Here is a 17077-nt window from a genome sequence, read left to right on the forward strand (position 1 = left end):
ACGTTCTTATCTATTGCAACTTAGGACCAAATTTGAAAGCATGGGTCTAGCAGAAGCTCACAGCAAAGAGACTGTGGTGGGAACAGGACTCACGTGGCAAGACTCTAAAAAGACACTAATCTTACAAGACTAATCTAGAATTGCTTTGGGTTAAACAGTAAAGTACTAAGATATCCATTTCACCAATTACTAGACTCAATCTCAGTAGTGAAACAAAATATTAAAACTATAGACACAGTAAAGTGGACAGAAAAGCAACAGGGTTTGTTCTCAGATGGGGTTTGTGTGAGGTGTGTTGCCGCAGCAGTGTTGCCTGGGCAAATTACTCTTGGTACAGTTTCCTCACAGAAAGGCAATGATAATAAAGGTACCTACCTCTCGAGACTTCTGGAAAGACTAAATGTGAGGGGTATCTAGTAGTGTGATACAATAAATAGTAAATTATAGTTATTTTGTAATGTTTTCATTGACCTAATCATTCAAATGATTAGGTCAGTAAACAAAAATTTAAAATTTAAAGATTGCTCTCATACTTTGCCATATCCCTTCCCACAAACCATTACTCTACTTTGGGCCCAGTGCAGCCAAACCTATTGCCAAGCTTGTGTTGGAATATCCCCGCGATGCCAGATCTGGGCATCCAAGTGAAAATCCTCCTTCATTACAAATGACGTCAGCAACACGAGGGTAAGAGCAACTAGGAGATCTATTATGGCCAGGTCAGGCTTCCTGCTCCTAAGGTCATCTCTGGTGTCACCAGCTCCTATTCATTACCTTGTCAGGAAAAGGAAGAGCAGCCTCTCGCGGGACGCAGGCTGGTCTCGAGTGCTGAAGTAGGAGTAAATCTGAAGTGCAAACAAGACGAGCCAGAAGACCATGAAGAGAACGGGGACCACAAGCTGGTTCCACAAGGACATTCCCAAAGCGAGAAGGCCGTACACCTCCACGACCTGCACAGGAAAATGAGACAGAGAAGTCCCTCGTCACCTTCAGTGGACACTTTTAAACCCTTGAAAGAATCTCAAGTAGAATAAAAATAAATAACCTTTCTTTTTCTTGCAAGACTGTTTCAGCTAAATTCCTTTAAAGGCAGATCTATCCTAGTAAACTGCATGCTTTTATTTTTTGCTGTACTGGGGCCAGCCCTATTTTTTATTTATTTTGAAACAGGGTCTCACTGAGTTGCAAAGGGCCTCACTAAGTAGCTGAGGCTGTCTGCAAACCATGATCCTCCTGTCTCAGCCTCCCAAATACTGAAATTACAAGTATGTGCCACCATGCCCAACATAAACTGCATACTTTTAATATATATTTTTGCATTATAATTAAAACTTGATACATGTGCATCTGATGGCAAAACAAACTGCCCAAATAATTTTGGGATCACTTCAAAATAAGGGCATATTCAGAACAAAACTACCATAAAGGAAGTTTGAGACTTAGTAAACATTCATGTCTAATCAAAACAATAAGAACTAGTATGAATGATACAGTACCAATTAAAGGGTTAGAAAAAAGGGAAATGTAAAAATGAAGATTTTTTTTTTTTAGGGCTTATTCAAGAATGTCAGAGATGAGAAGTAGTTCTATGAAAAACAATACTAGAGTCACTGGAGAAGTTTACTGCAGAGCACACGTATTTAGCAAGACTTCTCCCAGAGACAAACCAATTCCCCTTGCTCCTAAAGAGTATTCTTCATCAAGCAAGAGTCCTCAATTTGATTTGCTACATGCATTACCACTAGGAAAATGGTACACCTTGAAAAAAACTCTTAATATTATCTATGACAATTCAAGAAACTCATTTTCTAGTTGATAAAATAATCTCTTATGCAACTGATTAATAAAAGTTAATTCTCAGAATCAGATTCAATCAAGACCACAGACGTAGCCAAGTTTCTAGGTAGTTACTAAGCCAGGGACCAGACCCTGGTAACTCAGTATGTCTGCCAGGAGGCCTACAAAAACTTAACCCAGCAGCCGATTGTTGCTGGAATCTCTCAATGTAACACTATCATGTTCCAACGAGCTATAAAGAGCCTTCAGTATTAAATTAAAATACACTGACTTGCACATTATCCTAAATTAACTTCTTTTCAGTAAAGCAAATGCTTTTTCAATGGCCTAGTCACAACGAATTCCTATTTTTTGCAACAAGAAAATATTTTTTAAAATAAATTTCTCAACTAGCTATACAGTTATTATTAGAGGCAAACAGATTACTGAGAGGTAGAGAGTACATTTCCTCACTTCCATTCAAGGAACAGGCCACTGAGAAGCCTGCCAGCTTCTACTTCTTGCTTATACAATTCTGCAAGTCACATAATAACCTATAATTTATTTTCAACCACTACACTCAGTAATACATGAATTTTATGGCAACCAAGAGAGTAAACACAGCACGGAAACTGGAGACTTCACCTTATGGTTACCGTATTTAATACTCAATAAAGGTTTACTAAACATCCACTGTTTATTACAAACTAAGATAGCTCCAAAAGGTGCAATTCAAAGAAAAAGTAGAGAGCTGAAGTTAAATTTGTCATTCCCATTCTGAATATAACTACCACCCTTCTGTGTGAAGCATCTCCACACTGAGTGTGTGGAAATAATCTCTTCTTTGAAATCGCTACTTCTGGGAAGCTGCCCAGGTTAATCATTGTGTAAGAAGAAGGCAGAAGCAGGCTCAGCCCAGAAGGCAGGAATTTCTTCTCAAAGACCTGCCGCGGGCGCAGGATGGCACTTCTCAGCAGCACTAGTGTGGCCCATCTGAGAGCTTCCTGTTCCTACGGTCTCTCACACACACAGCCAAAGGGGAAAGATGTTACCACACTCTTTATACCAATATCAGGTTTAAGATCTATCTTTATGTACTGAAACTTAAAAAATAAGCCAAATAAAAAGTTAGCTCCCAAATGTGTCTTATTTATAACCGGAAATAATGTTAGAGCAAAGATTTAAAAAAGAAGGGGAAAGACTATTGCAAGCAGCATGTTATGTTGGCAAAGTCACTTCAAGCACTGTTTCTAAATGAAATCCAACAGAGTGCAACCCAAGGCTCTTTAAATTTTCAGTTTAAATAGATTAAAGAGAAGAACCAGTAGGACTATACTGAGGAGAGAAGCTGGGATCCAACCTCTGGATAATGCTCAATTCTGTATTATTTTGTCTTTACTGCAATGGCTAGCACATATTGCACATCATCTGCCTGGCACTGAACTCTTTCACGTCTCACCTCAACCCTACGAGGAAAGTGCACTGTTATTAGCTCCCGGTCAGGAGTGTGAAGAGGAGCCATCACTCCCAGGCGATAGAGCCGGTCAACTGCAGCGCTGGAGTGTGAGCCCTAACACTCAGCTGCCTTCTCAACAGAACTTCCTAAGGCGTCTCAGACGCTCCTCCTAACTGGGCTGAAAATAGGTGCTGTTTTGAGACAGTACAGAAGAATGTTACCGTAACTATGACTGTATGATAAAAACGGACGACATCTTTAATATTTGTGTAGACTTTTATCCCTGTCTGTGGTTATCTTACCTGAACCAATTCTCTGTATGCAGACTTAGCAAGGTTATAAGGTACTAAAAGATTAGATCCAAGAAAATAGAGAACTTCCAATCCAGTAAAAATCATAGCAAACTTGTTGATGATAACAATGGTCTCCAGAGGAACGAGGCAGAGTCGTGCTAGCAGAGGAAGCATGTGAGCTGAAAAAAGCCAAATCTGCTTCGTTTTCATAACACAGGAGCATAAAGTACACACCACCAACTGACCTAAAACAGGGAAGAGAATGCATTTAATTCTGAACACTTGGCATCCACAAAAACAAAAAGCGCTATTGATAAGGATGGTAACACAGCTTTTGAAGAAGTCTAAATAAAATCTCTTGAAAAATATTTTAAATCTGATTTTAACTTCATCTGACTATAATGACATGTTCACATGGTCTGAGAATCTTGGACACTAATTCACTGGGGCTGCTTTGAAAAGAGCAGCAGAAATGTTCATGGTCTTCATCATAAATCTGATGGCATGTATAACATGAAATTTTTTTAAATGTCTAAATCAAATGATAAATAATTCACTTGTTATGGTTCATACGTAGCTCCTTTTCCAAATGTGTTCAGTAAGCAACTATTTTGAACTCTAGGTAAAAGCATAAAATTCAAGAGATATAGTTATTGTCCAAGATCACACTGTAACAAGAGCTGTTCTGAGGTTTTCTGATCTTCAATTATTTTTACAGGTCTACATAAACCTCTTCGAATAACTCAATCATGAAAGTTATAACTGAAAAGTTTATAAACATTTCTTTCATGATTACATATGGTAACTATAAAAAAATTAGAAACACAGAGAAACAAAGAGAAAGAAAACCCTCAGTCTCTTATCCCACCACCCAAAGGTAGTAGCATGAACACCAGGGACCATTAATGAAGTACTAAACGTAAGGCTTTATCGTATCTGAAACCTAAGTGCCCAGCAGTTCACTATTCACATCAGTCATTACCTGTCCAGATTTACTCTATGCAAATGCTTTATATAAAGATCATGGTGTACATACTATTTTGTGTATGGGGGAGTCCTGGGGATCAAAAACAGGGATGTTCTACCTCCAAACTACACCCCTAGCCCTATTTTACCCTTTATTTAGGAACAGTCTCACTAAACTGCCCTAAGCCTCACTATGTTGCTGAGACTGGCTTCAAACCTGAGATATTCCTGTCTCAGCCTCCTAAGTACTGGGACTACAGGTGTGTGCCACCATGCCCAACTGTGTAATACTATTTTAGAGTCAACATTTTTTACTTCAAACACTGTATATAGCCAGGCATGGTGGTGCACTCTTGTAATCCCAGTACTTGGGAGGGTGAGACAGGAGGATCCTGGTTTGCAGACAGCCTCGGCTACTTAGTGAGGCCCTCCGCAGCTTAGTGAGACCCTTTTTCAAAATAAAGAATAAAAAATAGGGCAGGGGGTATAGCTCAGAGGTATAATGCCCCTGAGTGCAATCCCCATTTCCACAAAACATATAAAGAAATCACTGTGTATGCCTGTCTCCACACTAATATTCATGGCTGTTTTTCATACTTAAGTCACATACTGAGCTTAATGCATGTGACCTAACAGTAGCATCTGGCCTTTTCCCAGTATTTCATAATTATAAAATGCTTTGTATAAATACGTTAGTACATTTACGACATCCTTTCACAGGCTTACTACTTAGGGCAAACTTCCTAATGCTTCTTAGGCTGAAGCCCTCCAAGTGCAATCACTGAAAGAGAAGATGCATTCTAAGGTCTTTGACACATACTGCTAGCTTGTCCTCCAGACACACTACCTACCATCACAGGGGCCCATTTTCTTACTGATTTGCCAACAGCAAATATAATTCAGAGAGCCAGAGAACAAGGAATATTTTCTAGGTTTTCTACGCCTGCACTTTCTAGCCTCCAACATAAGTGAACCCACCAGTGAGCATGTAAGGACAGTGCACTTCTTTGGCGGGTCATCTGCTCAAGCTCTGCTCGTTTCCAGCTGGACTATGCACCGACTATTTGATCCAGATACTAGTCCTGCCAGCTAACTATATTTCTCTAATGTATGTCTTAATATTTTAACAACTTTATTCTTATAATGAGTTTTTATTTAAGAGAAACCAACCAATCTTATGGTTTCTACTTTTGGTGCAACGGGTCAATTACACGGCTTCCCCACTCAAGATTACACAAGGACTCACCTACATCTGCTTTTAATAATTTTAATTTAGATATTACTATACTTGGGATTTTTCTGGAGGATAATAGAAAGTAAAGACCTGTTTGTTTTTTTCCAGATGTCTGGTACTCTGTGTCAAAATTAGCTCTTGGACTCATCCATTCTGTGACGTGAAACGCTACGCTGGCACGCTGGCTTTCATCCCTGGGTCTGGGCAGGGACCTGCTATCTCCCAAGGCCGACTGTGACTCAGGCGCCTGCAGTGCCATCTTGCGCTGTCTCACTGACTGGACACGTCCCCTCCCCCTCACCGCTCTTTCCAGAACTTCTTGGAGATTCTTAAGATAGGTTGCCCTCCAGATTAAGAATGATTCGATCACTTTCTTCCTTCTTGCCAATAAAAGCAAAACAAAATTTGGTGATTTCTATTTGTGTGATATACATTTAATTGTTAGAAAAATATACACAAGCCGGGCGTGGTGGCGCACGCTTGTAATCCCCGCGCTTGGGAGGCAGAGACAGGAGGATCGCGCAGGTTCGAAGCTAGCCGTGCACGCTGGCTTAGGAGACCCTGTTTCCAAATAAAAATGTAAAAATAGGTCTGGGAGTGTAGCCCGGAGATAGAAGGGCTTCCAGGAACCCCAGTACCACCAAAAAAAAAAAATATATATATATATACACAAGGCAACCATTTTAGCTGAGGCTGACCTCGAGCCTGGTATCGTCCATCTCAGCCTCCCAAGCACTAGGATTCCAAAGATATGCCATCATGCTTCAGTGTGTTTGTTTTTTGTAGTTATTGTTCTTGTTGTTTTGTAGAACTGGGGACGGCAAGGGCATTCTACCCCCAGCCCTATTTTTTATCCTTATTTTGAAACAAATCTCACTAAGTTGCGGAGTGCCTCACTAAGTAGCTGAGGCTGTCCATGAACTGCGATCCTCCTGTCTCAGCCTCCCAAAGGCTGGGATTACAAGCATGCACCACCATGCCCTGCTGGCTGTGGTATTTTTATGAGAAATAGGACATTAATTTGATTTTAAAAATTAGAAAATTAAAACTGAAAAAAAAAGGCCTGAAATGCTTTAGTACTAGGAATAATTAGAAATTCTCATTCTGACATATACTACTGTACCGTGCTCAATGCTGGTATTTAAATTTCTTTGGTGGTTGGTTCATGCTTGTAATCCCAGGACTTGGAAGGCTGAGACCAGAGGATCACGGGTTCGCAGACAGTCTCAGCTATGTAGTGAGGCCCTCTGCAAATTATTGAGACCCTGCTTCAAAATAAAGAATGAAAAATAGGGGCTGGGGTGTACCATGGAGGTAAAATGCCCCTGGGTTCCATTCCCAACACACACACACACACACACACACACACACACACACACACTCTCTCTCTCTCTCTCTCTCTCTCTCTCTCTCTCTCTCAACTCTTTGTTCAGCATGATGTCAGCTTCCTCTAAGCTCTGAAAGTCCCTAGAGTCCAAGCCAGCACATGCAGAGCTCAGCTCGGGCATCACAAGCTTCACTTATCCTCTTTCAGAGACTAGTATGACTCATGTCGAGAGAAGACTATTAAGTCTGCTTAGGTGAAAGACGGAAGGAATCACACTGTTAGTGGAATCTCCCCTGCAGTTCCAAACCTGTCAGTTGCTTTTTGGTAGTTCTGAATATATCAAAATCACAATGTTTTCTTTGAATTCCAGAATTCCACTATTATAAACATCTCCAAGAAGTTTGCAGCCCTAAGAGATCTTAGCACATTCAAGCTACTTTTTTTTTCAGTAAAAGTTTATTAATGAAACGGAAGAAAAGGAGTAGGAAGTTCCCTTAAAGTCAGAAGAAAAATTCCACTTAACAGTATGGCTATTATTTAATTTCCTTATTCACTGAATCTCAGTTGGGTAATCAGGCAACGATAAGCCACTGATATGGATTTAAGAAAATAATTTCTCATACTAAGGTACATTCATCACAAAAGAAAATGATAAGCTTTCTGACCTAGCAAATACTTCCAAAGGTTAATGTTTTCATTATTAAATATACCAACTTGTAGTTACCGTCATAAAGTAACATTTGTTCTCCTGCCGTCTTCTGAAATCTACTCTGTGCAGATCTGTTATTTGCCCCTGGGGGATCGAAGGCAAGTCCTACAACTTTTCTGGTGTAGCTTAGGTTTCACGGATTTACGGCTCTCTTCCTGGAGCTCAGGCCTCCCCTCCTACTGGACAGAACAAAAGAAACCCCACAACTAGGAGGGGAGGGGGAGCCAGCTTCTCCCTCTTTCCTGACCCAGCAGGCTTTTCCCCCTGATTCGCCCAGGGCTGCAGAAGTCAGGGAAGGAGAGGAGGGAGCAGGACAGTTCCCCCCAGCCAGCTGTGCTCCGGAGGAAGAGCGAGGCGCTGCTGGTGCAGCCAAGTCTTATTTCAAACGTGCGCTTTCCTCTGTTCCTGAGACTGTTCCATCTGGGGACCTCTCCCTGCAGCACCTTGGGCTGGGTACACACCCTCCACTGGCTCTCTTGGGCGCAATAACCAGTACCTGAAAATTCCTAGGTCTTCTATAAGAGCCTTGTTGAGCAGGGTTTAAGAAAATTCCATGCAGATTCCTGAGAACTTATCTAGTATTCAGGAAACTGATCCTTTGAGTCAGAAGATGCAAGAAAACCCTATAAGGCATTTTCGCTCCAGTCAAAAAGCACAACGGGGGGTCAGCCCATTGCTAGCCTTTCCTTTTTTTGTGTGTGTGGTACCAGGGATGGAACCCAAGGGCATTTGACCTCCAAGCTATACCCCAGCCCTATTTTTTTATTCTTTATTTTGAAACAGGGTTTCACTGAGTTGTAGAAGGCCTCACTGAGTAGCTGAGGCTGTCTGAGAACCGCGATCCTCCTGTCTCAGCCTCCTAAGTGCTAGGATGACAAGCGTGAGCCACCACACCAGGCTGATCGCTAGCCTTTTATGTCCCACTAGAATTAAAATGAGCCTATGCATTGAAAAAAAAAGAAAAGAAGACCTAACATTAAACAACTGTATTTGGGAAGAGTCCATGACTGAGTTTTGGAATTTAGCACATACCAATTTTACTATAGACAGTAAGTCTGGTTCCTACCCACTTTCAATTCCTTAACGATACGTACCTATTAAGGCTGTGGTAAACCGGTTCATGGAGAGAGGCTCTAAGTACATTGGTCCTTCATAGGCAGACTCCAGTTCACTCCTAACATAGTCCCTAAAAAAGCAAAGTCATAAGAATGTATTGGAAGAAGAGAAGCAGCTTGGTCATTGTATTCTTATAAAAGCCTATGTTAGTAACCTGGCTTTCTACAGCTAAGAAAAGGTCTAGACATAAAGAATCATATACGGATGACCTTCCTCCCTGTCTCCCGCACACTGGAAACATTTCATGTATTGAAGCTGAGTGTTCTTGTGAAAAGAAGGCTGCCAGAGCTCCACTTTGGGGGATTTTACTTCTTCTCATGGACTTATTTGTCTTTTAAAAACAAAAGAAAGATAAATAAAATTGTAATCTCCAAGTCTGTAAGGGATCTATGATGAAAACTGTAATACTTAAGTAGGCTATGTATTTTGAAACAAATATGAAATCACATAAAATACTCCTTTTAATTTAGTTCACAGAACATGTAACTAATGAGAAATAATAACCTTTAAGTACAAGCCTTTTGCACTGAGAAAATACAGGCAGGAAGCAGAAGGAGAGTGTATTTTATTATCAGTAAGTTAATGGTGTTACTGGAAGAATGCTAAGTTTTTCTGGCATCAAAGAGAAGTTTGTACTTTAAAAATTCCTCTCTTCATCAACTACTGAATGCATTATTCATGTACTTTAAGATAATATGAATGTTCTAGTATTTCTCAACAAACTCAAATTCTGTATTTACTTTTTCCATGAAATTACTTCCTGTTAGGCAATCCAGGTGAATTCCTTTAGCATAGCACAGCCTAGCCACACAGGAATTACCCTTATGTAATCAACAGCAGAGTACTGCCAAAAATTTAAAACTTAAAACTAAGGTAATTTTTTTTAAAAGAATAAGAACAGTTTGGGGGATGATTATAAGAGTCAGTATTTGACTAAGCTCCATGGGCGAGCTAAAAATTCTCCATGTCACTCTCTAATGACTATTTCTAACATATAATTTATTCACACTCTCTAATAAAAGAAAAAAACATAATCTTAAGAATGATTTTAATGTAGTGTTTGTCAATCAGGGCGGTTCTGCCCCTAAGGGAACACTTTTCAATGTCTGGAATATTTTTGGTTACCACACCTGGGGGGAGGGGAGAAGGATGCTACTGGTACCTAGCTGATAAAAGCCAAGGATGCTGCTAATTTTTTATGGTTAGACAGGACAGTTCCCAGAACAAAGAATTGTCTGGACTAAAATCACTCAAGCAGGGGCTGGATAACTGGTATAATATGGCAAAGCCAAAATGCTGTATGAGCAAAGAACACATCAACTTCTGATTATTATATGTGGTGACCAAAGTAATAATTATATATTATACAATTCTAAAATAGAAAGCTGAAGAATTAAGACAATTATTATAAAGTTTAAAATACAACAAACACACACAAATACCATTAACACAAAATGTTTGAAATGCTATTAAAAAGTCAAGTTGTGTTTCAAGGAGATGTAACTCTTGAGTCCCAGTACGACCTAGAGCCACTAAGCCCTATATAACTTCTTTTTGGCCAAAGCATATCCCTTATCGAACTCTACAGTCCATTCCTTTGTAAAGCCTTTTGTTAACTTTCAAATCTGTTACCTGGAGATCTGATGTCCAGCATAGAGGAGAAGGGCAGTCAAAAAATATAAATAAAGCTGAACTAGATGCTGCCTGGGCAAGGTGAGCAACACAACACTGAGGATGTAACCTGCGGTAGAAACGGAGAGAAAGACAGCGGTAAGGCTGGACTCTCATTTAGCCTCCCAATTACACCCGGAACAGCTTAAAATCAATCATTTTCCAGTTAGGTGTCAGCAACATCCCAGGTTATCTCCCTGCCACCGTTCATTCGGCACAGTGACACCATCATGGACAGTCGTAGAGGAAAATGAACCACGTTCTCAGTGCCATCAAAATGCCTCCTCTCAGCCTGGACCTCTCTTTAATGTCTACTTACTTGTTTTACACAACTTCTTCTGCCCTCTCTTTAGTCCCAGAAGAACAGGGTATCTCAGTGTCTCTTCAAAGACTGCCCCATCCACTGTATTCAAGATTTTGTTTCTCCAACTCTAGAAGATCCCTACTGCCTACATATTCAAACCACTCCACCTGATACCAGCCCTTATCTTGGTCTCAAAGGATGTGCAAGAGTTCTTCCCAGTCTTGAAAACAAATACTTCTCTTCACCATTTAACCTTTCCCTACGACCTACTGTTCTCATTCCACTGACAGACATTCCAGCCCACCTTTACACAATGCTTCTGTTGTTTCTAACCATCTCTGTCCGCTTTTACTGTCTATATTTTATGAAGCCCCTCTACCCTTTCATGCTAAAGAAATTTGGAAGGATACAACTGCCTACTTGTCAAATCTAATACATCCTGCTTATCCTTCGCCCCAACACCTGCAGTAACAACCCTCAAAAACCCTTATTCTTTGGCTCTGTGACACGGACTCCTCTTACCCTCAGCCACTCTTCTCCATTTTGACCCTCTCCAATGAACAATGGAAGTTTGGTACGTAAGCATCTGCTTTTCTTTCTATAAAGGATCTGGCACAAAGGATTTATTTTGTTGCTTCAAATATCAATATCCTTTTCTGGGTGCATATATATATATATATCAACAAATAGTTACCAAGAACATACTGCATATGCAAAAACATATCCATACTTCTCATTCTAAACAGACATCTTACATCTCATGACGTCTAAGATAAAGCCCACTCAGACACTGTCAACAAGTACAAACAGATCCCTTCCTTCTCCCTCGGCAAGGAAGCTCGCCCTTGTTACTCTCCAAAGCCCAATTCACTCTTACCCAAACACTGAATACTTTGTCATCAAACAGGCAGACAGACGAAAAGAACTGGGGGAAAAGGCTTGGAATGGGACAAAATATATGTGAAAATTTAATATATAATAATCAGTGAGGAAAAGGTGGGCTACATTAATAAACAGGAAGAACTTCATAATAGTTATCTAAAAAAAATAAAATGAAGCCGGGCATGGTGGTGCATGTTTGTAATCCCAGTATTTGAGAGGCAGAGACAGGAGGATCGCAGTTTGTGGCCCTTTACAACTCAGTGAGACCCTGTTTCAAATAAAGACTAAAAAATAGGGATGAGGGTGTAGCTCAGAGGTAGAACGCCCCTGGGTTCCATCTCCAGTGCTGTAAAAAAATTAAAACAAAAAAATAAAATATCTGCAATATACTGTACATGGAGATAAATTCCAAGTGGAAGATTTAAATGTAAAAAATGAAACCATAAAACTGGTAAAACAAAACAGATTCCTATAAACTTAAGAGGCAGGAAGGCTTTTCTAATTAGCTAGCAATCCTAAAACTTGAGAAAAAAGACAATCGGAATCATAACTGAAAAATGTCAATAAGGAAAAAGTATAGCCGGGCGTGGTGGCGCACGCTTGTAATCCCCGCGCTTGGGAGGCGGAGACAGGAGGATCGCGCAGGTTCGAAGCCAGCCGTGCTGGCGTAAGAGACCCTGTTTCAAAAATATAAAATAGGTCTGGGAGTGTAGCCCGGAGGAAGGAGGGCTTCCAGGAACCCCAGTACCACCAAAAAAAAAAAAAAAAAGTATAAAAATATATTTCATGAATACCTAAAATCAATAAATTATGGCTCCACAATACATAAACAAAAATCAAGGTTGAGATGTTAGCATCTGTCACAAAAATACTAATAGCTACTTCGGAAATAGGAGAGAAATATTTTATGTTTTGATTTCTGAACACAAATACATCACCTACTTTAAAAAACTAAGAATTTTCACAACGCATTTAGGAGTGTAATCTGTAAACTGAAGCATTATATAAATAATACTTTGACGGAGGCTACTCCAACTAAAAAACTGTTCAAGCTAAAAATATCTAAGCTTATTCAACTACAGCATATAAGTATATTTTAAAAGGCTCAGTTGAAGCCGGGCATGGTTGCACACACTTGTAATCCCAGCATTTGGGAGGCTAAAATAGAAGGATCAAAGGTTTGCTGCCAGCATCAGCTACATAATGATGCCCTCCACAATTTCATGAGACTCTATCTCAAAATAAAAAATAAAAAATAGGGCAGGAAGTGTAGCTCAGAGGTAGAATGCCCCTGGATTTAAAATCCCCAGAAACTGAAGGGGAAAAAAAAAAGGCCCAGTTGAGTTCCCAAAGTTAATAAGCCAAAGTATAAATTTCAACTCTACCAGAACCCATTCAATTTCTAAAATCAATGATTCTGGTTATTAGGCAGATGTTTTTATATCAGGCAAATGTTTTAAATATGAGTCTTTTCAGAAATAATATATAAGTACATTTTTAAAACCACAGTGTGAATGACTTTGCTGATTAAGCTAAAAATTTAAGCCAAGTACCCAATTGTTCTCCTACAACTGAATGAACTTATTTCCATAAATTGGCTTAAATACAAAGCCTTAAAAAGGTCTGAGAATTATAGCGTTTCACAATAAAAAGAAACCTTCTCATTTCACACACTTTCCCAAGGAATTGTGTCTACTAGAAATGAGCTGATCAAGCCCAGATGTTCTGCCTCCAGTACAAGCCTTTCCTACTACACCATACATCCCACGATGGCTGGCGTGGTACTCTCTGACGGCAGTAAGGGATTCTCAGTGCTAAGTGTGGGAACTCAGTCCTTCTACAAACAAAAATATATCTCACAGAGAAAGGACAAACTTTCACAATTTTCTAAGATATACTTTGTGATGGGCAATTCCAATAACAAAAATATTTACATAAAACCACTATTAGACACCGCTCAAATCAGGTTTGGAGTTATGCCATAGCAATGGTAATAAAACTGTGTTGGCCAGGAGCCTTGGCACACGCCTGCAACTCAGTACTTGGGAGGCTGAGACAGGAGGATCACAGGTGCTTGGGCCTAGCCTCAGCAACTCAGTGAAACTGTTTCAAAATTAAAAAAAAAAAAAACATAAAAAATAAAAAATAAAAAGGACTGGAGGTGTAGCACAAGGTAGAATGCCCCTGAGCTCAATCTCAAGTACTTGCCCAAAAGTGTTATACTCCTTACATGTAAACTAAAAACCAGCCTAAACATCATGGATAATGACTTTTATCTGCTTCGTGCCTGTATTTCTTTCTTTCTTTTGTACTGGTGCACTGCAGTTGTACATTATGACGAAGCTGAGTGATAGACACACGTGCACACACGCGGGGACTCCCCTGGCTCCCAGCCTGCAGCCCCTTCCTCCCCATACGCACCATTAAACTGACACTGATAGATCTGTGTGCATCACGTCCACAGAAGTGTCCCCGTCATCGTGTCTCCTCCCTCGCCCGCCTCCTAACCTTAGCCCCCTCTCCCTTACTGCCCTAGGGCTTCTCCTCCTTTGTATGAAGCCCCTCCTGTATCCCAATTTCTCCCTGGCTTCTACATCTGAGGGAAACTATCCGATCTTTCACTTTTTGTGACTAACCTCACTTACCATAATATTCTCCAGTTCTACCCACTTCCCTGCAAATGGCATAATTTTGTCCTTCTTTATGTCATGCCAGTATTTCTTGACTTTAATATCTCATTATTTTACCAGTAACTTCAAAGCATATCAATTAGAACTCCAGGGTGTGTGTGTGTGTGTGTGTGTGTGTGTGTGTGTGTGTGTTGTTTTGTTTTTATTTTTAAACAGAGTCTCACTATGTTGCCCAGGCTAGAGGCTACTATCAAACTCCTAGGCTCAAATGATTTGCTTTCTCGTCTCCCTGGGACCACAGGTATGAGCCACTATGACCAATTTGGAGTTTGTTTTTTTTGTTTTGTTTTGTTTTTTGCAGTACTGGGGATGGAACCCAGGAACATGCTACCTCCAAGCTACACTTTGTCCTTTTATTTTGGAATCAGGGTCTCACTGAGTTGGAAGGGCCTCAGCTGAGTAGCTGAGGCTGTCTGCAAACCATAATCCTCGGGTCTCAGCCTCCCTCCGGAATGCTGGAATTACAAGTGTGCACCACCACATGTGGCTTGGAACATTTTTTTAAAGGAAGAAACTATTATATTATAGTATCATTTCCCACATTTCATTTAACTGGAAGGAACACTTACTTTATCTTCAAATGATATTAATGTTTCCATTTGTCTCAGTAAACAATAAGGAATACTGTATTTCTGAATTACCACCAAACCCTTAAATAAGGATAAATTAGTAGGGGCTGAGTGTCTGGAAAAGTATTTCTCATTATTTACATTTCATCAAACTAAAAGCTAAAATCTTTTTTTCTGCTTCCCAGCTTTATCCAATAAAATAAAAATCCAGCAGTGCCTGCTTTTCTCGACCCCTAGCAATACATATGCAATGGTAAGAAAAATACAACTACAAACGAGATTCATAAACGAGATTCACTTTGTCCCAGCCACCCCAATGTAACTGAACCTCATTTCACCCAAATTCAAAAACAGACATGAGCCAGAACGCTCGCCGTTAGGGTAGAAAACGTGCTGCACTCACCTACATAATGCATGTTAAGAGCCAGATACTTATACTGGAACAGGGGGTTGTTACTGAGGCTACTTCTTTGGATCTGCTGGAAAAAGGAGCTAACATCCCATCGATACAGGACATCCAGCAGCATGATGCTGGGCACCCGCAGGGCCACGTTTAACACTGCCTCCAGTTTCTCCTTTGCAGCCATGTTTTTTTGTTTTTGTTTTTTCTTGGAGCAGACCTGAAATTCAGAAGACACATACTTAAAAATAAGCTAACACAAAAAAACCTTTAAATATCCTCATATAAATCCAAGGAACTATCACGTACTACACAAAAACTAAGCAAGGCTTGGTGGCACTCACCTACAATCCCAGCTACGTGAAGGCTGAAGCGGGAGGAATGGAAGTTGGAGGCTAGCCTAGGCCACTTAGTGAGACCCTGTCTCAAAGTAAAAGAAATAGAAAGGTTCGGGGACGAAGTTCAGTAGAAGAGCTCCCCTGGGTTTACCCTCAGTGCCCCAGCAAAAATAAATAAATAAATAATAAAGACCCTAAATTCCTTAGCTACCTATACTGTTCTTAGATATTTATAAATAACCTTATATTACATTTTTACACTTACACTTTGAGCTCTGCCCTAAGTTATGATTCTCATTAAAGGTTCAGACCTTAGCCGGGCGTGGTGACGCACGCTTGTAATCCCTGCAGTTGGGAGGCTGAGACAGGAGGATCGCAGAGGTTTGAAGCCAGCCTCAGCTACTTTGTGAGGCTCTCAGCAACTTAGTGAGACCCTGTTTCCAAATAAAATATAAAATAGGTCTGGGAGCCTAGCCCAGAGGTAGAAAGCCTCTGGGTTCCAACCCCAGTACCACACCAAAAAAATAAAAAAAAATTATTTTAAAGGAGTAAGTAAACAGAGAGACAGATGACCCCTAGGGGCCCTGGAAGACTCCAGAGTCCAGCAGGGCCTTTTGGCTCTGCTGGAGTGTAGCCTGGGCCAAGCACCACCAACTACTCTGCCTTGCTCCACAGTCTACTCCGTCTCAGCCTCCCAAGTACTGGGATTACAGGTATGCGCCACCATGCCCGGCTTGCCCAATTAATTTGAAAAAAAATTTACTCCTATAATTAAGATTGATATGTGTGTGTGTGTGTGTGTGTGAAGTACTGAGGATTAAACCCAGGAGCAGCCTATCTCCAAGCTATACTCCCAGCCCTGTTTTAAAACAGGGTCTCCCTAAATCGTGGAGGGATTCAATGTAGTTGAGGCTGGTTGTGAATCTATGTTCCTCCTGTCTCAGCCTCCGAAATACTGCAATTACAAGCATGAGCCACCACACCCAGCTAATGTTCTTTAAAAAGAGAAAAAAAATTGAGTGTTTACTAAATGAGAAAGCTCAAGTTGTTAGGCAAAAATTTAACAAACTCAGCCAGGCGTGGTGGCACATGCTTGTAATCCCAGTACTTTGGGAAGCTGGGAGAGGAGGAGCACAGGTTTGTTGGAGGCCAGTCTTAGCTACTTGGTGAGGCCCTTGCAACTCAGTGAGACCCTGTTTCAAAAAAAAAAGAAATTAAAAAAAAAAATAGAGCTGGGGGTACAGTTCGGAGGTAGAATGCCCCTGGGTTCCATCTCCAGTACCACAAAAAAATGTTTTAACAAAACTTACATTTAGTTTGCAACATCTTGCAGTCTATCAATTTCT

At 40.4% G+C, this 17077-nt stretch overlaps 1 protein-coding gene across 1 annotated transcript; it reads right to left on the reverse strand.

Moving 5' to 3' along the window:
* Positions 1–770: 770 nt before the first annotated feature.
* RNF145 (ring finger protein 145) lies at positions 771–15580 on the reverse strand (the record flags this gene model as incomplete). The annotated part of the gene is made up of 5 exons (XM_080699027.1): positions 771–950; positions 3535–3770; positions 8856–8947; positions 10510–10618; positions 15397–15580. The coding sequence occupies 5 exons, from the start codon at positions 15578–15580 to the stop codon at positions 771–773; spliced, it is 801 nt and encodes a 266-aa protein (XP_080555153.1).
* Positions 15581–17077: the final 1497 nt, after the last annotated feature.

Source organism: Muscardinus avellanarius (genome assembly GCF_963383645.1).
Source record: "Muscardinus avellanarius genome assembly, chromosome: 7".
Lineage (NCBI taxonomy): Eukaryota > Metazoa > Chordata > Mammalia > Rodentia > Gliridae > Muscardinus > Muscardinus avellanarius.